The sequence below is a fragment of the Notothenia rossii genome (assembly GCF_949606895.1).
Source record: "Notothenia rossii genome assembly, chromosome: 7".
NCBI classification, from domain to species: domain Eukaryota; kingdom Metazoa; phylum Chordata; class Actinopteri; order Perciformes; family Nototheniidae; genus Notothenia; species Notothenia rossii.
Window position 1 is genome coordinate 34,909,271 of NC_136905.1, and position 22,196 is coordinate 34,931,466.

At 39.4% G+C, this 22,196-nt stretch overlaps 1 protein-coding gene and 1 long non-coding RNA gene across 9 annotated transcripts; one reads left to right on the forward strand and one right to left on the reverse strand.

Moving 5' to 3' along the window:
* Positions 1 to 439: 439 nt before the first annotated feature.
* LOC307013142 lies at positions 440 to 1,851 on the forward strand. The gene is made up of 3 exons (XR_013800869.1): positions 440 to 1,303; positions 1,433 to 1,507; positions 1,624 to 1,851. It is a non-coding gene; the product is annotated as an uncharacterized lncRNA (long non-coding RNA).
* A 10,768-nt stretch (positions 1,852 to 12,619) lies between these two features.
* On the reverse strand, positions 12,620 to 22,079 carry LOC307013276 (uncharacterized protein). Of its 8 annotated transcripts, none has more exons than XR_013800912.1 (16): positions 21,795 to 22,079; positions 20,847 to 20,921; positions 20,158 to 20,547; positions 19,833 to 19,931; positions 19,372 to 19,599; positions 19,067 to 19,245; positions 18,809 to 18,902; positions 18,604 to 18,713; positions 17,983 to 18,097; positions 17,811 to 17,869; positions 17,466 to 17,509; positions 15,282 to 15,373; positions 14,926 to 15,043; positions 14,683 to 14,784; positions 14,436 to 14,587; positions 12,620 to 14,265 (listed from the first exon to the last, which is right to left on the reverse strand). XR_013800912.1 is itself a non-coding variant. In XM_079640603.1 (10 exons), exons 3-10 carry the CDS (start codon positions 20,254 to 20,256, stop codon positions 17,816 to 17,818), a joined length of 978 nt encoding a protein of 325 aa, XP_079496729.1. In that variant the 5' UTR covers positions 20,257 to 20,547; positions 20,847 to 20,921; positions 21,795 to 22,079; the 3' UTR covers positions 16,929 to 17,815. The 8 variants fall into 8 exon arrangements, 1 of the variants encoding a protein (XP_079496729.1); XR_013800913.1 differs by having other exon boundaries at positions 12,620 to 13,762; positions 14,124 to 14,265; positions 17,095 to 17,869; XR_013800915.1 differs by adding an exon at positions 18,249 to 18,336 and having other exon boundaries at positions 17,095 to 17,869.
* Positions 22,080 to 22,196: the final 117 nt, after the last annotated feature.

The window sequence follows — 22,196 nt, forward strand, 5'->3', positions numbered from 1 at the left end:
TAGTATTGATAATATAGTAACGTTACTGGCAGGACTGTTGATACTGATCCATAACAGAAACTAATGCGCAAGTATCAGCCGTATCTCGCGTTACCTAATGCAACTCCACACTACGGTGCTGTGTACCGGAGGAGAGACGCGAGATACGGCTGATACTTGACGATCTGGCGGAGAAAGGTTGTGGAGCCTCCGTTGATATGCCGTTGTAAATGGCTTGATGGAAAGCAGGTGTGTAGTCGGGGAGGGTGCACAGCTGATTGCAGTAGGTGAGTGGAGGTTGAGCCGGGAGCCAGGAGTGACAGCCATCACGCCCACACAAACAACACAGACAGGGGGAAACAAACAAACACAAAGGAGTCGGCTGGAAAAGTACAGCCACCACAGCGTTACCTAATGCAGTGTACCGGAGGGGAGAGAGAGAGAGCAGCGAAGGGGGGGAGAGAGAAGTAATACGGTTTCCTAATAAAGCTGTGGAGAGTATGTGCTGCAGGGAGGTGGATGCACAACGCACCCAGGAACGAACGCTAGCTCCGGTCCTTTTTACTGTGGACTCGATGTCCTGACAGGCTGGTATTTGTGCAACCTGCACAAACACAATACTGCACCATGATTACAAATGGTGAAACACAATGTAAAACTACCGAAAAATACCAGCTCCTTAAAACACAACCGCTCTACTCAACGCAACTCTACTATATCCGCGGTCAGAGAGCGGAGATGTGTACCCTGTGTGATGTAATATGACGCGTTTGACGTATGACCTTAAAAAAAAGCCGTTTTTAAGAGCAGAGCTCAAAATTGCTCCTCTGAATTCCTGCCCTTATGTCTCGTAAAACATATCAAATCCTACATTCACTTTTTTAATTGTAATTTTCAAGCAAGTTTAAGCATAAATGTAGAATAAATAAAAACCTGCAAGATGCTATTTAAATTACAGTATTCCAAACAGCAGAACTTCTGTGTATGTGATGTGATAACCTGACATGGTTTAGCCTTTTCCCACACCTACTACTTGCCTGATCAGCCTGCTCTCAGCTTTCTCATTTGTCTGTGTTGTATTGAAGCAGTGTCCTAAATGTAAAATGACTGACATTTTGTTTCAATGTGTATTGTCTTTGAGAACTGCTCACCTGTGGAGATTGCAGTGGCAAAGTGTTCCTGTGTAGCTGGAACAGCACTCTGCAACCACAATGTTGCACTGCTGTTCCAGACCGCACACTACTCCACACTCAACCTGGCTGCTGTACCCCCTGTCCTCAGCTGCACTGAAACAGAGCAGCGATGGCACAAGCCAAGAACCATGGTAAGTACAGTATGTGTTCACAACCAATCCACGGTTCAATGAGTATTTCCTTTGTGCCAAGAGCTGATTTAGTATGTTGCATCAACGACCTTTTCAATTAATTTGACAATTATTTTGTGTAATTAATAGGGTGTGAAACCAGGCAGAGTGAGTGACATGGTGTTCATTTCCACTAAGCCAAAGCAGTTTACAGTTGCTGACAGTGTAAGATAATATATATTGTCCTTAGTAATTGTATGTAGCCTGCTACAACTTTGTGATTGTTGTCTGAGTGTAAAATTGTTCTTAAAGTCCTAATTATCTTATAAACATGTTCAAAGGAGTACACGTTACAAGGCCGTGCGGGGGGAACTGCCAGACCCAGATGTCCTCAAAGTCAGCGAGGCATAGAAGGACTTCTCAGCAGACATCGCACCACGAAAAAAAAACGAATGGCTCACTACTCAACTCAACGACTAACACTCAGGGGATATTTTGGAAATGCACACATTACATATATTTTTCAGAGACTAATTGAAATGTTTAAATATGTATTTTCCCCCCGATATAACATCAACCTATGTTTTGTAAACGTTTATTAAATGAATCTGTAAAATGTTATCATATTGTGGATTTATTAAATTATGTATTTTCCTTTGTTATTTATGTGTGCGTTTGTTTTGAGGATATAATTCATTATTACCTAAACATAGTATGGTATAACTGCTTTTTGTAATGAAATACACAATTGGTTTGGGAGCAAGAAAACTTTTAATCGTTGTTGCCAGGCTTGCCGAAATGAATGGAAACTTATCTCCCGATTATAACATTGTGTAACTTGCTGCTGTTAAATACCGTCAAACTATGTGCAATATGTGCTTTATGTGCAATATATATATATATATATATATATATACAGTTGCAAGAAAAAGTATGTGAACCCTTTCGAATTACCTGGATTTCTGCATAAGTTGGTCATAAAATGGAGGAAGCCAATGCTCTCCAGAAAAAACATTGCTGCACGTTTGAAGTTTGCCAAAGAGCACCTGGATGTTCCACAGCACTACTGGCAAAATATTCTGTGGACAGATGAAACCAAAGTTGAGTTGTTTGGAAGGAACACACAAAGCTATGTGTGGAGAAAAAAAGGCACAGCACATCAACATCAAAACCTCATCCCAACTGTGAAGTATGGTGGAGGGAGCATCATGGTTTGGGGCTGCTTTGCTGCCTCAGGGCCAGGACAGATTGCCATCATCGACGGAAAAATGAATTCTCAAGTTTATCAAGACATTTTGCTGGAGAACTTGAGGCCATCTGTCCACCAACTGAAGCTCAACAGAAGATGGGTGATGCAACAGGACAACGACCCAAAGCACAGGAGTAAATCAACAACAGAATGGCTTCAACAGAAGAAAATACGCCTTCTGGAGTGGCCCAGTCAGAGTCCTGACCTCAACCCAATTGAGATGCTGTGGCATGACCTCAAGAGAGCGATTCACACCAGACATCCCAAGAATATTGCTGAACTGAAACAGTTTTGAAAAGAGGAATGGTCCAAAATTCCTCCTGACCGTTGTGCAGGTCTGATATGCAACTATAGGAAACGTTTGGTTGAGGTTATTGCTGCCAAAGGAGGGTCAACCAGTTATTCAATCCAAGGGTTCACACTTATTCCACCCTGCACTGTGAATGTTTACATGGTGTGTTCAATAAAAACATAAAAACATAATCCGTAATTTTCGGACTATAAGCCGCGCCTTTTTCCCTATTTTTCGACGCTGCGGTTTATATAACGGTGCGGCTAATCTATGGATTTTTACAGCTAACGGCCAACACCTTTAACTCTATGGGCTCTATGACCGGTCCGCGGACCCCCACCTTTAAGCGGCGGGTTCCAGCAGGAAAAGCTGGAGGCCGGAAAAGAGTGAGACAGGTAGCGCGCAAAAGTAAAAGTGGAACCGAGAGTGGTATGCCGCTGCTGCGGCTTATATTCAGGTGCGGCTTATAGTCCGAAAATTACGGTAATTGTTTGTGTGGTTTTAGCTTAAGCAGACTGTGTTTGTCTATTTTGTGACTTAGATGAAGATCAGAACAAATTTTATGACCAATTTATGCAGAAACCCAGGTAGTTCCAAAGGGTTCACATACTTTTTCTTGCAACTGTATATATATATATATATATATATATATATATATATATATATATATATATATATATATATATATACATATGCCATCTTTAATAACTAATATATACCGGGCTGCTAAATCCTAAGAACTGCTACAGGATTTGATTTGTTGATTTGATTTGTTTTTGATCTGTATTTTTGAAAATTATGTAACTTTTTATCTTTTTTTTAGCATATTGTTTATTATATTATAACTTAGTACTTTTTTAGCATATTGTTTATTATATTATAACTTAGTAGCCTACTTTTTAACGCATGTAAGATATTCAACACTAAGCTGTCTGTGGCTCTTTCCTGCTTCAACTCTGCAAATTTCCCCTCTGTGGGACTGATAAAGGTATTCTGATTCTGATAACGGGACAAATTTGTACCAAGGGGCAGACAGCAATGTAGTGCCGACTTTCTTACACGCTGGAAGGCCAATCGCTTTTTTTTACCCCGAAATCCGCTCATTCTTGCTCTCGGTGTGACATAACAAACTGTCAAACTGTCAAGCTGTCAAAACTCTGTACTCAAACCGGAAGTACTCAGCTGCACACACAGCCGCCGGAAGTTGATACACGCCATCTTGTGCACAGAGCCGCACACGGAGGAGTCGAGGAGGGGTGAGGGAGGAGGGGTGCGGGAGGAGACAAAAGGGAGGATACACACGAGCAGACTACACGGAAGTGTTTTCACTACTCGCGTATAAAAGCCCCACCCCCACCTTCACAGCTGGTCGATTTCAACAGAGGAAAACCCACAACTGGAAGATGAGTGGAAAAGCGTCACATAAATGTATAAGTGCTCACAGCTCCGCGGGAATTATTATGTGCAATTCATTTCTAAAAGGCTTTCACAATACTATAATTATATTTTTATTTAAATGTAGGCTACATTTTACACCAAAACGGAACACAAAAGCAGGACCAACCATCATACATTAAATTCCTTGACTAACAAGAGAAAGATTCATTAATTTAAATAAATATTTAACAACAAATGGGCCGGTTCTAAAGGGTTATTCAGTTGAGCCCGATGAGAGGGGATACAGCTGTGCACATGTCATCATTAACAGACGTTGTTTAAAAGTGACGTTTGAGTGAACGAGGATCAATTAAGAGGACTCCTCTGTCCTCGCGTCACCTCCTCGTGTCTCTCGCTCGCATCTTACGGAGGCGGAGCTAAGACGCAAGGAAGGGAAGCGAGAGAGGGAAAGGAGCAGTCGAGTAGGGGTATTGGGATGAGGCTCTTATTTCGGAAAAAGTATGTATTGAATTCAATGGGGAGAGAGAAAGAAAGATTATCTTTCGATCCCGTTTGAATTGTGCCATGAATTACACATATGATGTTTGTCAATGTACAAGATAATTTTGCAAGTCAAAAAAATTAAAATGTGTCGTAAAACTGTGAAGTAATACTTTTTTTTTGTGAAACCGCTCAATGAACTACATCTCCCGTCTCGCACCACACACCAAGACGGCCGTCACGTTAAAACATTACACTTCTTTCTTTCAGAATGAGGCGAAAAGTATTAAAAGAGGTGAAAATCACTACAAGTCTGGCATGTTTCGAGCTGTACATACACAAAAGGGGAGTTAGTCGGTTCCGTAAGACCCAGCATCCGGGACCGGGATTCTGGGGTTTGTAGTCTTTCTCGTTGCGTATTTTTCATAGTCTTATATTTCAACAGTTTTACGACAAACTCTGACTTTTTTGACGTGGAAATAATTTTTTAAGATTGGCAAACATCATATGTGTAATTCGTGGCACAATTCAAACGGGATTGAAGGATAATCTTTCTCTCTACATTGACTTCGATGCATAGTTTTTCCAAAATAAGGTCCCATGGGGCGGAAGTATAAGGGCGGGACTTCGCCTCTCTATACTTCACTCACGTTTATGTCCATATCGATCAGTTCCAGCTCTCCTGATCGGCCTTTTAACCCACTCTCTTCAGTCTGCGTACAAATGACACGACTTTACACATTGGAAATGAGTGCAATAGATACGCAGAAGTCCGATTTTGCGTACATATGATACGCTATCCATTCCCATTGAGATCTGATGCCGAGTTTTGAGTGAATATGATATGCCACGTTTTGTCCGTCGGGTCTTGGTAGACCGGAAGCTGTGTGGTTAATAAAAACATTTTCTTACTCAATACCAAGCCACGATTATTGTTTTTATTTGAAATCGTATAATGTCGTACTTTTTTTGCCGTCTGTGAGGAAAATAAATAGGGCTCAGAGCTTCAGAATAATGAAATCTGTATTTTTAAGAATCTTTTTTTCCTTCTAATTTGTTATTCTTTTCTAAATAACACACTGTTATTTACTCAACAATAACACACAATTATCCTTGTTTTAATTTATTCGTTTGATTCTATAATCTCGGGCTTTTTAGCATGCTTTTTAGCCGTAAATAAAGTCACCGGAAACAGACTAAGACGGTAAACTGATTACCCAAGATCCTCAGCTTGAATCTCGGGATGTTTTAGCCGCAATGCACGTTGGGATATGGTGTTAATGCGATATGATATCCGAAAAAAAATCAGAGTTTAGGATGGCCGAAGACACTACACTACCCATAATCCCCAGCTATCGTTTGGGACTACAGTTCCGTTGACAAACCCGGTGATTAATCTTCAAACTCTGGGATTGGATGTTGGAGTGGCAGTGCGCCAAGGTTATGCAGAGCATCAAACTCTTTGAAATGGAACGAAACCAACCTGATCTCACAAGAATGCGTGACTCCTCCACGACTCCTTAACACCGCATTGCGTGGTGGAGTCACGGAATCTTTTATATTTGCGTGTCGGCACCACGCAAACAACCCCAATGTAAAGTCAATGAGGCTCCTTTGTCGTGGTACACACACGCATTTCTAAACGTCCTGCAGTGAGATTTTTATTCTATAAAACGTTTTAAAAATCTACTTTATAGCTTGTAGTAACTCACGGGAGGCTTCTTTTATTATTATTATTATTTGTATTCATAATAATTTTTTGTTTTCGTCAGAATGTATTATGGTGCATTATTTACCAATGTTTGTTCTCAAAAAACGGTGCATTTTTATTAAATTAGTTATTTTTTAAGGAAGTCCAGAGCTTCAGCTGTGTCAAATAGATTGTTCCCTTTAGTTTACGTTATTTAAAAGACAATTACATTCATATTTGATCATTAATAGTAATAATAATCATTTTTTTTATAACAACGATAAACCAGAAGAAGGTGCCGTCGTTACCACGCAACGTTATGTCGCGCTTGACGGCAGTGACGTAGCCACGTGACGTTGCCCACGATCACGTCACTTTCATTAATTTCATCTCACAACAGACTACAGTAAGTATCTAAAATCAAGGGGAGTTTATTTCTTTAAAACACGAAATGATATTGCTTTTATTTATTCCACTGTAGCACAGTCTCTATAGCGTTTAATTCCTGGATATTATGTTGAGTTTTGTAGTGTGTTTAGCTTTTACACTAGGCTACGCGCAAGCTAGCGGCCACGTTCAGCTAGCCTCCGGCTTTCCGGTCAAAGTTTGTAGCTGGATAGCATTTGTAGTTTATACAGCTAAATGACATTAGCTGTCCCTGGCACAGTTGGATAGTGGAGGTGCCTGCTAGAAAAATATGTTTAAATGCTTGTATTTGCCCATGTGTTGTAAAGACAGCTTTCAACACAAAGTTGTAATAGTGGAATCGGCGATGGAGTGGAACAAAAATGTGGACCTGGAGGTTTTCCCAAGGATTTGACTGGCCAGTGGGGACATTGGGATTCTTACATTGTAGAATTAAAATATATAGTAGAAGATATAAGATATATAAATTATTATAGAGTAATGCACAGATTAATTATTATTGCACTCTCTTCATTTTGTGTATTGTTTGTATATTGTGTCTGTATTGTTTGTATGCCATGTCCCTCATAATATAAAAATATGCACAGTATAAATTATACTAAATTATTATTGCATAATAGAGTAATGCACAGATGTTACTGTTATTCTAAATAATCCTGATCATGTTTTTATTTTTCCTGTTTTACAGCTTCTTTACAACTCTATATCACCAACACACACATATCCACACACACACACACACACACACACACACACACACACACACACACACACACACACACACACACACACACACACACACACACACACACACACACACACACACACACACACACACCCACACACACACACACACACACACACACACACACACACACACACACACACTCACACATATAAAACCAACGGCACTTTTAAGAGCCACTCTCTCTCACTGTCTCTCTTTCTGTCACTCTTTCACTTTCTCTTTCAATCACTATCTCACCTTCTCTTTTTCAATCAATCACTCTCTCTCACTTTCTCTTTTCATCACTCACTCTCTCACTCCTACAAATGGTTGGAGGGTCCCAAAAAAAGACCTGCCCAAGCTGTAGGCAAAGTATTTACTGTGGTAATAAAATCTGCCCAGTATGTAATCATACACAGCCCAAAAATTTGAGACTGAAAAAGAAAATAGAAAAATTCCAAAGCCAGCAGCAGCAGTGGTTGTCATCAATGAAAAAAAAAACGAATCAAGTCCCCACGTTATTGATGACGCCGCAATTCTGGTATGTAGTTTACAGAATTATCTCATTCACCAAAAGTGTGAAAAGTAGTTTTATTACTTTGTCAGAGGATTATAAATTCACATCCACAGTATTAATTGTATCATTAAAGGTAGGGTATGTAAGTTTGAGAAACCAGCTCGAGTGCGCTAGGATTTGAAAATACACAGCCGTAAAAGATCTGCCACTTCCTTACAGAGCTCCTCCTCCAACACACACGAACGCGCACATGACCAATGAGGGCGCGAGATAAGTTTGTGCACAGATGGAAGGCTGACAGGCACGTAGTCCATCCAGTTATACAGCCGGGCCGGCTAAAATAATTGGTCGTGCTCTTTACAGTACTACGGCTTCCACAGATGAATTTTTTTAATGGATTTTTTGTCAAAACACTTCAGATATTCATAGCTATCGGGATGTTAAGAGCATTCCATGGAATATAACAAAAAGTGTATCTCGAGCCGGTTTCCCAAACTTACATACCCTACCTTTAATGAGAATATAATTCATGATTAATGATTTTCAAACAGAATTAACTATTATGTGTAGGAAGTTTAGGAAATGTCTCATAAGTTAAAAATCCCAAATGTATTCAACAAAACATTATGAACAAATCATTGTTTTTATTATGATGCCAGGATATTAGTGTAGATTATTAATTTTGATGCTACTTCAGGGCAAGCTTGCAGATAAATTCAAATGTAAACAACAGTTTTGTGTATTTATCTAATTGATCTCTCTACCTCTCAACAATTACTTTCCCAGCTGGAGAAGTTGCATGCCCTTGGCTTGAAGCCCCTGCTGCTGTTGGCGTATCCCCCTACCAAGAGGGTGGCATCTAAAACAAAGGCGTTGATGCCCACGCATGCCCAGCCGACCACATACGTCAAGACATGCCTCGAAAATGTGGAGGTCATCTACAATCTGATGAAGGGGTTAGTTGATTAGGAGTTGAAGGCAAGAGTGAAAAGGTGAGTTTTGAGGGAATGTGTGTAATCGGATCTATGGGAGTCCGGCTGTTTCCGCACGGACATTTTAGTTAGCCGGACTCCCTGTTTCCTGTGAAATCCGGAAAAGTTTTTTAAAAATAAAAGAATACTTTATTCCGAGTTTGCTTGCTTTTCTCTTTGGAGGTCATGACATAACGGCATTATAATACACGGTTCGGCTGCATTAAATATTACACATCTGCTGTAGTTCCGTATTTAAAGAGACCTGATGAGAAGGCTTCTGGACAAACAGGAAGAACTGCCCCCAAAACTGAAAACGTGACGTGAATCATAAATATGTCAGCAATTAAACAACATCTTAGATTTCTTTTCACACAATACGTCTCCTTTCAGTATCAACACTAATTGGGCTGACTTTTAGATTTGATCCAATTGGTAGATAGGCGATATTTACACCATAACGGTGCACAGCTGATAGAAAGCAAGCCTAGTGGTTGAAGCACGTTATTGCATTTTTATATTTTTATTATTAGATATTAATAGGAGAGACAGACAGACAAACTAATAAGTGAGAATGTGTTGGTTTGTTCCAATCAGAGGCACATTTAGCAAATATGGCAGTAGCCATCGATCATCATAAGATAAGATATATTTTATTGATCCCAAGTTGGAAATGTTTTCGTTACAGCAGCATGTGTAACAGTTCTAAATATGCAGTGGTGTTTATTTGTAAATCATTTAGTATAATCACACAAATTCGGTGTTTTATATTTAATAATTCTGTGTTCTTTATTTATTGAATGTTCAATACCTGACAGTATAATACATATGTATAATATCAGTTAAAATAAGTGCTTAAACATAGCCTACAGTAGTTAACATTGCAGGAAAGCAATATATCAATACTTTGTCAGGCTTAGATATTAATAGGAGACACAGACAGACAAACTAATGGTCTAAAGGCCTCTTTTGAATAAGAAAAAAGCTATCTTCTATACTACTATCATATATCAAAAGAATCAAAGGAACAGTTCAGCGCCCCACAACTTCATTTCAAACAGTTACAACCTTGACTTTACATCAGAAAGAACAAACATTAAAGAAGCGACTAACTTCATCAATTAGGGTTAAACGTGTATTCAGCTAAAACATATACATCGCTGCAGTTATTATCCAGTGGAAAGCCCTTACCTACTGGCCTAGTTAAATGAAAGTGGTTACTTTTTTTACTTTTTTGTGGCAGACAAAGCTATGATAGTAGGAACCTGCGACCCAAGTTTTTCATCTCCGACCTTTTTCATCTCTGACCTTGTTAAACATTGAACATTCAATAAATGAGGAACAGAGAATTATTAAATATAAAACACAGAATTTGTGTGATTATACTAAATTATTTACAAATAAACACCACCGCATATTTAGAACTGTTACACATGCTGCTTTAACGAAGAAATGTCCAACTTGGGATCAATAAAGTATATCTTATCTTAAGATGATCGATGGCTACTGCCATATTTACAAAATTTGCCTCTGAACCTTGACAAGTGCATGTTTCAGGCTTATCAATGAACAACAGGAGGGGTCAGAGACATAAGACCAGCTGTTAAATAAAGCTCTTCTGACCTTAGCTGGCATGTAGGTATATATTAATGATGCCCATTATGGACACAAGCAATTTTCACCCATTTATTAATTATATGTTTTAAATTTGAGTGTTTCCTATCCCCTAAACCTCCAGGGATGTACAGAGTTTAATACTGGCAACTTCTAATTATCGGAAATACGAAAACTTCTTATAAAACTACAATTCCCAGTAGAGACTTGCCATAGAACATGTTGCAAAACACACAATAGCCAGCATGTGTAGTTCTGGGGACGGGGTGGGGGAGGGGGGGGTGGACCCGGCCGAGTCCAGTTTTGGATAGTCTGCCGTGGTTCCATCCCATTTCAAAGTGCTGTTTGACACTCGGCGTAACGGGCGTAACCCTCGGCGCATTCCAACATCCAATCACAGCTTGAGGACTAATCACGGGGGTTGTCAAACATAGCGGAGAGAATACTTACTTCCGGGTGTAAAATTCTCTAAAGCAACTTCTATGAGCTGCTCCGACCCTCGGTCCTGATGGACTCCAAATTTCCGACATTATACAATCAAATAAATAAATAAACACCAGGATAATTGTGTCTTATTGTTGAGTAAATAACACTGTGTGGTTTAGAAAATAATTAGGGCCGGGACTCGATTAAAAAAATTAATCTAATTAATTAGAGGCTTTGTAATTAATTAATCGAAATTAATCGCATTTTTAATCACATATAAATATTTGACCTGAGAACAGTGAGAAGCAATTTTTTTCACATGGATTTTAGTATACCATTGAATAATGACTGAATACATAAGCTTAAGCAACAAAACATTGTTTATTATTTTCAAGGTGGTACTTAACCAAGACCAACAGAAAAGTGCAATTTTTGCCATAAAGTGTAGCAATAGCATATTTAGGAATATAGTACATTTCAGAGATTCAGGTAGCCTATAGGTAGGTAGACCTTCTGTAAACTATAACACTTTGTTTTTTAAGTAAAACACAATACTTTCAAGTACATTCAGAACATTGGAAACCCTGACTATTAGAAAACATCTCTCTGATGCTTCAGAGGCCATAACAGACTTTGTTGATTTACCAACAGTTGATTTAAAAAATCTAATCAATTTCAGTCCAACTCTCTCAATAACCTTGGCCAAAACAATAAACAGTTCAACATAAAGTGCCAGTTGCACCAACAACGTAATAAATAGTTAAACATAAAGTGTACCATTTAAAATAAAATAAAAAAGTGCCAGTGATTGACCTCAATCCCTCCTATTCTTCCAATATCCTGATGAAAAATAAAATCTCTCTGTTGCATAGGCCACTGTTTGATCAACGCGAATTGGGTGTGGGTCCTTGTACTCCGAGTCGGGCTAACGTCCACGCTAGCTTACACGCTAGCTGCTATATGTTTTGCATTAAGTTGATACTTGAGGCTTGATGTGCTGCGGTGATATGCGAATTCCTTTTTGCATAATTTGCAAACAACCGTGCTCTTATTGACGCTTCCATCCGTCCGTTTTTTAAAACAAAATGTCCCATTCACGGGGCCAACCAAAGCGGTCTCATCAGCTTCTTCGTTCATGTTTGACAATTGTTCACTGTGGTTTGTTGTTGTCTGAAGTCATGAACGTTAGTTGGTGCTCCAGTATAATCGGTACCCCTGAAACTCATCCAGTGAGAAACGTTCCGCGGTGCGATTAAAATGCGTTAATTTTTTTAACGCGTTAATTTTTGTGTAATTAATTAATCTTAATTAACGCGTTAAAGTCCCGGCCCTAAAAATAATACAAAATTAAAAGTACGAGTTGGGAGTGAGAATGTGTTGGTATTTACCCTGCATTATGCACATGTTACTAATAAAGGATTATGTTATTGTATGAACTCTATTTACAATGTATTCACATTAATAGTTCATAATCAACGAATGACAAAATGCAGTGACAAGAAAACAACCATTGTATAGCATTTGTTTGAGTAATAAGAGGCAGTTAAATATAAAGGCAAGGCAATTTATTTTCATACACATCAGCAAGTCAAAGCGCTTTAAATAAACGGAAGTACAAAATATAAACACATTTTCACATTACTATGAACTCGGGCGAAACAAGTGCATAGTTTCATATCGTTCTCATATATAGTGTTTTATAATGTTACATTACATAACATTTAGCTGACGCTTTTATCCAAAGCGACTTACAATAAGTGCATTCGACCAGGAAGATACAAACTTGAAGAAAACAGAATCATATAAGTACATCAGGTTTGATAGAGCCAAAACATTTCAAGTGCTACTCAACTGGCTTTAGATAAGCCAGTCCGTTGTTAGTATATAAGTGCTTTGTTAGTAGTTCTTTGTTAGTAATTCTTTGTTAGTAATTCTTTGTTAATAATTCTATCGCTCGAAGTGGAGTCGAAAGAGATGAGTTTTCAGTCTGCGCCGGAAGATGTGTAGGCTTTCTGCTATCCTGATTTCAATGGGGAGCTCATTCCACCATTTGGGAGCCAGGATAGCAAACCCACGTGTTTTTGCTGATGGGAACTTGGGCTCCCCTCGCAGTGCGGGTACAGCATGCTGTTTGGCCGATGCAGAGCGGAGTGCACGCGCTGGGGTGTACGGTTTAACCATGTCCTGGATGTAGGAAGGGCCAGATCCATTCACAGCATGGTACGCAAGTACTATTGTCTTGAAGTGGATTCTGGCAGTTACTGGAAGCCAGTGAAGGGAGCGGAGGAGCGGCGTGGTGTTTGAATGTTTTGGAAGGTTGAAGACCAGACGAGCAGCTGCATTCTGTCTTTATTTTGTATGGCTTTAAGTGTGTTTTAAATGTGTTTTTTCATTATTATGGCGTGCACCAGCATGTGGACGTGACACGTCGCTTGTGAAAGAGATCTCCAGAGCCTCTGCGTTGCTTGGCAGAAACCTTTACAGGTCTTCTTCCTCAGACTCAGGGCTAGTGTAGTCATTGTCATCCGATTCCTCAATGTCCTGCTGTAATTGAAGATCATGGCATTCCATAGCGGCTACACCGCTGGACGCATGTACAGCCTGTTTGTGTTGGCTTTTGAGGAAGTGCCACCTCCGACTGAGGACACTCTTGAGCCCATGTGCACCATCCTCTGTCAGGTCACCGAAATCTGTAGAGGGATAATCACACAGCAAAAGGGCTGAATGTAAACAAACCATGACAATTGCAAATCTCTTTGCATTGTACAATGCTGCATATGTAAAAACACTACAAAATAGGTAAATCCGTCTTAAACTGAAGGATGTTACTATATATGTAACCAAATGGGACATGTTGATTAATGTTTGATAGTACTTAACAAATAGTCAATAGACAGAAAATAATCGATTATGATCTTGATAATGAATAGTTTCAGTAATTTACTATTTCACTTCGGCCTGACACAGTGACAGATGTGTTCTACTTATGTAAGACATGCAATGTGTTGAAGAGTGGATGAAAATATTCAAATGTTAAGATCTCAGACATACTGCTGGTTTTGATGCCCTCCAAAGTCTGTCCTCTGAGTGCTTCCACTTCTTGCACTTCCTTCAGAAGGAACATGATGTGCTGCGACATCTCTTTCTCTCATTACCTGGTCAAAGACAGACCTCTTCAACCTGAAGGTGTTGCCTTTAGGTTGAGGAAAGGAATGGAGTAGTGGACAAGGAATATTTATTCATATATTATATTATTACAGAATGATTTTCATTTCTGAGACACAAATCTTTGTAGCGATAGCATTGGTTCTTTCATATTTTGGTATAGACTAAAAAAACAAGCCAAACTAGCAATTATCCTACCATTTCCATGCTTCTCCCATGGTAAGATGTAGCCCTCTGTCAGACTGCAAGCCAACTCCTCGTCGATCTGTTGTATTGCACAACTTTTTCGCGAAGCTTCTTCTTCAGCTCTCTCATTCTCTTCCTCTTCCTTTGCCTTGCCTGGTTGCTGTCTGCAAAGTGAAACGTAAACAAAACTGTGTCATGGTGCCAGAATGTTTTTGTTGTTTTTGAAAGGTAATTTCAATGACTACGTTTGACAACAAACCATGCTGACGATACAGATCTTGCTTCCTGCGCAAAAGAGTGACGGTGATGTTCTGAATATCCACCCTCAGTCCTTCAGTACACCCTGGGGCGTAGACTCTCTCTAAATAGTTGCAAAAAAACAATTGGAGAAGAGATACAATCAGTGACAGTCTCAGTTTCAATATATGGCCAACTTATATTGTGTGTCTAAACTTACAGTAATTAACAGATGTATATATGGAAAACCTGTGGTATGTCTTACCTGTGACTGCCCATTGCCTGACATCATACACCCACTGCTGTATGGTCTCCTGATCAAGGTTGTGCTCTTTTTTGAAGTCACTGAAGCTGGCAGCTTCCACCTTTGCCTTCTCTGTGATCTTTACAAAAAAAAGAAAATGTCAGCGAAAGCACCATGCAACACCATAATGCAAAGAACACCAGTTTTCAGTACAAGACCTTCAGAAGAACAGTTGAAACATTACATGACACCATCTGACTTGCAAGAGGAAGTGTGGATAAGGGAGAACATAATGTATATAGCTATGAGGTTACATTACAGACATCCTTCATAAATATGTAATGTCAGATGAGAAGACAATTGTAATTTGCCCTTACTTTGACATATCTGTGGGCTAAAACTGGATGAAGGTTGTCCCTCTTCCTTCTGTTCCAACCCATGGCCTGTTGAGTGAGCATGTTCACTCTTCCTAAAAAATACAAAAAATATATCCACAAACAAAAAAGTAAGTATTCACATCAAAAAGGCAATACTGAGTGAGAAACCTGATAGACATGACTAAACCCAATCGTTAAAAGGTTGTTGAATTGGTACTGGTAATTACAGTACAGCAGAGGCGGATCTAGAAAAATATTCATGGGGTGGCAAGAGGGTGGCAGGAGAATTTCAGGGGTGGCATCCCCTGGCAGAAGTATATGCTGATTTAATCGCAGTCATATCAATCAATGTTGACTTGGAAAGCCACAATATTGATATTTTAACTCAATAACATTAGGTGACATTATTGTGGCAAAAAATATACATCGCTGCAGTTATTATCTAGTGGAATGCCCTTACCTACTCGCCTAGTTAAATCAAAGTGGTTATTTTTTTTTGGCTGGGTAGTGCAGTTTTACACACCGTCTTATTTGACTTTCTCAGGACTTGAAACTGTTTTTTGGGGGCAGACCCCCACAAAGAAGAAAAATATATTTACACAGGTACAGTAAGGTCATCATCTTAACAGTTTATTATTCTCATCGACTCATCCGTGAGCAGAGCATCAAGTTGGCATGCCTATAACAGCTGAATTTGGCGATTACCATCTTGATCAGCAAAACGCCACACAAACTTATTAAGATTTAAAGTTATGGTGCCTTTTTTTGATTCAGTGCTGAGTACAGCCAAACTTGACAGGCTCTTCTCTGTCATAGTAGACCGCAAACAGTTGCGGCGCCAGAGTATTTGTGTTGGGTCATCTATGGTAGGGCTAACCCATACAGTGGTGGGGCTCAATTCAGTATTTGCAATGTAATTAAATACACGCTCTCCTTGACAGTGAAACGCCACGCGTGAGGTTTAGATTATTCCCCTGTCTCAATCCAAATTGAGCTGTATGAAATAAAAAGGCACATTTGTCTTTTAGTAAATAAAAAGGGCGACCTGGAGCCAATCCTGCAATTTCCCCACAGGTGAAAGAGTTGACATGCTGAAAACCCAACCCCTGCAGGGGGGTCTGGAGGGATTCTCCACCAGGAGATTTTTTGAAATACTAACATAAAATACACATTCTGGTATTGTCTTCAGAAGAAAAATAAATAAATCTATTACTCCACGACATATTTTAAAAAATGAATGCCATTTTAGTTTTTTGTTACTTTGTTCTGAAAGCTGAACCTGCTGCTCCTCAGAGAGAGAAGAGGGAAGAGGCTGTGTGAATTACTTTACATTGTGGATAAGGGTGGATAGCCCCCATTGTTCTGTGTGTCAAAATGAAAGACAGCCCACACACCTATTAATCATCAAACCGTGGGGTCTTATTTAATTACGTGTTGATTTCTATCAACACGTAATGTTGTACCGATGTATATAGAGATGTACTCATAGGATGTATTACAGCAAAAGTATTCTCCGTCGGGACTTCCTGCAACAACACCACGCCGTTATCGTGATTCTGATTGGCCAGAAGACATTATCAAAGATGTTCTATTGAGAAGAAAAGTTTTCAAAACCGTTTCTATTCTTCGGTATTTCGGTATTTCCAGACAAGTGACTACTGAAATCAATCTTACTAACTGCTGTCTGTGCAATTTACTCTGCGCGAGTTGGCAGACTTTATTTTGCTTACTTTAACATCATTGTTCATGGTGGGGCTAAGCCATTTATTGGTATGGCTGTAGCCTACCCCAGCCATACCCTGACCGCAAATACCTCATTCCTTCTGTCTACTTGTATCCGAAATGCTTCTCGTTTTGCGCTGTCCTCCCGTTCAAATGAAATCGCCGCCAATCATATTTCCAAGCTCGCGCCAGGGGGGGAGGGGTTACAAGGCTTGCGTCTTGTGCTGCATTCACTTGCACTCGGACATTAGAGATTTTCTCTCATAAATGTCCGATGAGCCACAACTTTTCTTTCAAAACAAAGCTGCCAACTGGGGTGGCAGCTGGGGTGGCAAGGCATTTTTCACCCCGTAGAACCGCCACTGCAGTACAGTAATACCCCAATAACGTTTTTAATGAGGGAACTCTCTGTAAAATACTTATCAGGGCTGCCTTATCACAGTGTGTAGTGTTAATACCAACCTGCTTTTGTCATGTATTTTGTGACCAGAGAGAAAGCTGTTCACCTATAATGAATGTTACAATTAATGTTCGGTCACCATTACATAACAATATCACCTAACATCATAGATCTTGAACTGGATGGTTTCAGAGAAAACTTGTGTACTGACTTCCCACAATATGCATGCATTTAGTGTTGCTGAACAAATGAGCTGCCTATCTTTCATCTGAACTCAGACATAAAAGATATGCTTTCAACTAATCAACAGGCTTGTCACTGAGAGGACACATACGTACATATTTTTACTGCTTTCTATTAACCCTTCTTGTATCCATACAGTTACAATAATGCCATTAATAACATACTTGCTCTACTTCCTCTCCCACTGTGTTTCCTGCTCTTGACTTCTGCCACCCCATCTCACCTGCAACACAGCGCAAGTAGTGTTATGTAGCATTTCTTTAGAAGTTTTTGATATCCAATAAGGCATGCCATGCACAACATTTAAAAATCCTTTGCATTAAAGGTGTTATGTACCTCGCATTTTGCTGTATGGGCTTTAGCATGCATCACGCTAAGAAATGGCCTCATTTCGGTCAACAGCAGAAGCTCTGGTAATCCCCCGGCTATTTTATCAAGGTATGGCCAGTACCTAAGAAGCAGGAGCAGGATTTTGTGACAATATCAATATCATCTAAAATGACTGCTGAGGCATAGGCCATTTTAAACATTGTTGTGGATGTGCAATATGACAGTGAGGATTACTTGCATGTTACATCCATACAGAAGAAGTCAACATTTACCTTCTTCGACATCTGTTTTTGGAGAAACATTGGGTAAGCGTATATTTCTCCACGGAAGTGGTTCAGTCCTCGTAAGAGAAACCCATGTCTGATTAATCAGAAAAAATCTAGTTGTTAATAATAAACTGACACAGCAAGGCCTGGATTAAGCACTCATCTCTGTCATCTAGGTGGCTATAACAAAAAATAACACTTGGATGCTACAAATGATGGATAAATTCCGCTTCACCATCAAAAGTGTTTAATGCTTCCAATTCTTACAAAGACTTAGACTTTGATTGCTATTAAAACTGAAATAATGAGACCAGACTCAAGAACCAAACACATATACACACACAGACACACTTATACATACCTGCAAACTGCCATTTGAATGCCCTCCTCGTCTAACTGGGCACCAGACTTTTTTGACATCTCTCTGCCAGCGGTGAACTTGGAAGTACCACAGACGGCACTGTCATTTCCCTATAAAGTCAGTTTATTACACACAAGTTTTGACATATATAAAAAAGAACACCACAGGTGTAACTGCAACTATCATAATAAGAAAAAAAACGTACACTTTTCATGTTGCCTCTGACAAGGTCAACAAATGTTGCGACTTCCTCGTCCTTGACCAGGAACAAGCCCTCATAGATTGGCGGCTCCTCAGTCCTGTCCATGATAAGTTAACATACAAGTCAATAATACAAATCACAAAGCACTACATTACTATGATTTGTTTTAATGTCTGTTATGGCTACTCAAAGACAACACCAAGGGCTACTATTTGTATTAGCGGTGTGTTCTTTATCATTTTCATTAATACCTATACATACCCTTTTGACTTGGAAAACTGGTAATGCTTGCGGTTTCCATCACAGCAGACAGCCAACATGTCTGGAGAACATGCTGGACAAACAAAGTGATGGACCTGGCACATAACCTCTTGTTTGTACTGACAGAAGCAAAACTCGAAGAAGCTTCGCTGAAATGTATCAGCACAGATACTACCGGTCTGTATATTGATTTTAAAAAAGTGGATTAGTAATTGTTTTGAAAGCAATGCCAACAATTAATGATATGGTATACAGTAATATGATATTGTTTTTTGTATGTTTCCGTGTGATTCAGGCAGATTTACCCGTCCAGCTTGAACAGATCTGTGCTCCAACATTTTCAGAAATGCCTGCCTGGACATGGCTGGTGCTGTCACCTTCATGTGCTCGAATGAGGTGAACATATTTGTAAAGCATCTGGCAGCTGGTGCTAGCTGGCCAGTACCGATACAAAAGCAGGTCTTTAACCTCAGGAGTCCATTCTGCAGAGCAGGATGGACAGGATTTCCGAGGCAAGCAGACATTGTATCTTCCTGTGAACAAATGGACAAAGTAAAGGTATTTCGGTAATAAAACTGTGAGTTTGCCTTAACATATTGTATTTTATACATAGATGTGCATATATGATATATTAGCTATTTGACATGGCATTTGGGTGTTGTCTGAAAATGACCAGGTGATAAAAAATCTTTGCGTTGCACAAAGTGGTAAAACTCTGCCGTACAATACTACTTGTACAAAAAGAAGGGCTTTCAGAACAACATACCGTTGATGGTGACCACAGAAATATGCTTCCAAGGAGTAACTGTGACGTCATCAGAGCATTCACAGATTGACCTTGGAGTAGGAACAGGCAGTTGACATACTGCAATATAGAAAATAAGTTAGGAAGGGTGTATTTACAGTTTTTCCTTAATTCTCCAGATTATCAAGATATTCAATAACATTTTGCATAATTTCCACATATCTTGCAGCCCTAGTCAAAACCAATAATACTTTTTTCAATCAGCTATGTACACTTCCCATTCACACTTAATTTTGGGAACTACACTATAATGGGACATTGTAATGTAATGTTAATCTTTACATACTTTGTTCACAAAACTGAGGCTGGCCATTTTCATCCACCACCACAGCAGTTGTAGGGGGAATGGGCTCCAGAAATCCATTGAACACAGCCTCTCTGTCATGGAAGATATTTCTCTTATGGGCCTCCATGTCACAGGTTGCACAGAGGAACTCCATGTCCAGTGGAACACAGTCCAGGCACCTAATAGCCGCTTGTTCTGCACAGCATCTGTGGCACTTCTGAATGGCTATTCTCTCAGCTGAGAGTTTTGCATTAAAAAGCATTGGCCTAGCAGTTTTCATTCTCACATCTGTGAGAAGCTGCCTTTGTGTCCAAGCAGAAACCGTTCCGTCTGTTGCCTCCAGAACCTGGACTGCAGTTAGGGTGTCTCTTAACTCTTGGAGATGTGTTTCTAAAAAATAAAACAGCTGTTAAGACACCCTAAAACTGGTATGATGGATATTAAGGTAGTATACTGAAACACTTTTGAGTTGGAAAGATATATGCGGACTAATAATAGCAACATGCTATCAATCATTATATGCATCCAAAGCAATATTAGCAAGTGATACTTATACCAAATATGCATTCACTTGTCATGAAACAGTCAACACTCAATACTTTATTATGATTAACTAGATGAGTATAAAAATTGAAAAATTGGGGAAAACTGTAGTGCCAGTCAACTGCTGTTATAATCAATATACTCACCAAGACTACCAAACTCTTGATTTTCTAGCTGAAGGCCTTCCTCATGCACAGGATCGTCTCTTCTGGCTTGTGAAGCTGCAGAGACAGTCATTTTTGCTTAACCCTTCAATCAATCTAAAATTACACCAATTAATTGTAATATTAAAATGCTCTGTAAGGACTGCAGGTAATGAAACTAAGAACATATTACCACAGCATCACAATGACAAATGAAGCTCAGCGCAAGTTCAGGCAGGAAGACCTATCACTTCGTATTGCACGTCATGGCAATACTCACTCCCTTCACTAATTGATAGGGAGCGCCACTCCTCAAGCTAACCTATCACTTCCCTCCATCCACAAGCCTAATTATCGCACCTGTTAATCCCTCTATATATGCTCTCCTCTTTTCCATCAGCTGTCTTCCAGGTGTCAACGCACAACCCTCCTCCACCCCTTCGCCTCCTGCTTCCAACTCAGGGCCAAGCTTAACCTTCTCCCTTCCAACCGGGCCTAACCACTCATCACCACCACCAGTGTCTAGACCCGGGGGGTTAATCGGAAACGGTTCTTTCCCTTCCCGAATGATATCCTACAAAACCTGGGCCTAATCGCCAAACACCATTTTATTCACTGTTATAATCTGTCATCATTATGTTTCATTTATATAATGTGACCCGATAATAAACATGTATTCCATACATCACGTCTCTCCCGATTGAATTTACATTTGCCATACTTTTATCCAAATCGAGGTACACATGTTCAAAAATACAACACAAGCAAGGATTATCAGTCGCAGGCTCTTACAATATATTGATTTAATTTGAAAATGTTTTAAACATTGCAACAGATTTGTCAAGAGGTATCTTTACATTACATAATTTCATACTGTGTACACCAAAATAACTTTGTTATGAATTATCTTTATTCTTAGATTTAGAAATCATGATATAGTAAAGAACAAACCTGATGCGGAGCGTTGAGTTTCCCGTTGTCTCTCACGTCTGCGCGTGACCACAGATAGAAATTTAAAATCAATGTTTTGATGGTATAATGTAGTTTAGACATACTGTCAAGTTAAATGCTCTTTTATACTGAAAAAACAGAAATTCTTGTGCATAAGCAGTTAAGCTTTTATTCTGAAAATCCTTCATCTCCGGTTAGCATTTAGCATGTGGCTAATATACGATTTCCTAAAGAGGTGAATTGAGAAGCGAAATGACGTGGTGTGGTGAAAACCGAAACCTACTGATTTAACACTACAACTATAGATGTCGAGATACTACCATGCTAAATATTAAATGAAAGTACAGTTTATTTGAATACACTATTTTTTACAGACGAGAGTAGCATGTGACAACATCCGGA

Bases quoted from the DNA above. Each gene is read 5' to 3' on its own strand.
- LOC307013276 (XM_079640603.1), bottom strand. From the start codon at position 20,256: ATGACAGAGAGGCTGTGTTCAATGGATTTCTGGAGCCCATTCCCCCTA. The intron at 19,246-19,371 runs GTAAATCTGCCT...ATCAATATACAG, and splicing joins GATCTGTTCAAGCTGGACGG to ACCGGTAGTATCTGTGCTGA. The intron at 18,903-19,066 runs GTATGTATAGGT...TATCATGGACAG, and splicing joins CAGTTTTCCAAGTCAAAAGG to GACTGAGGAGCCGCCAATCT.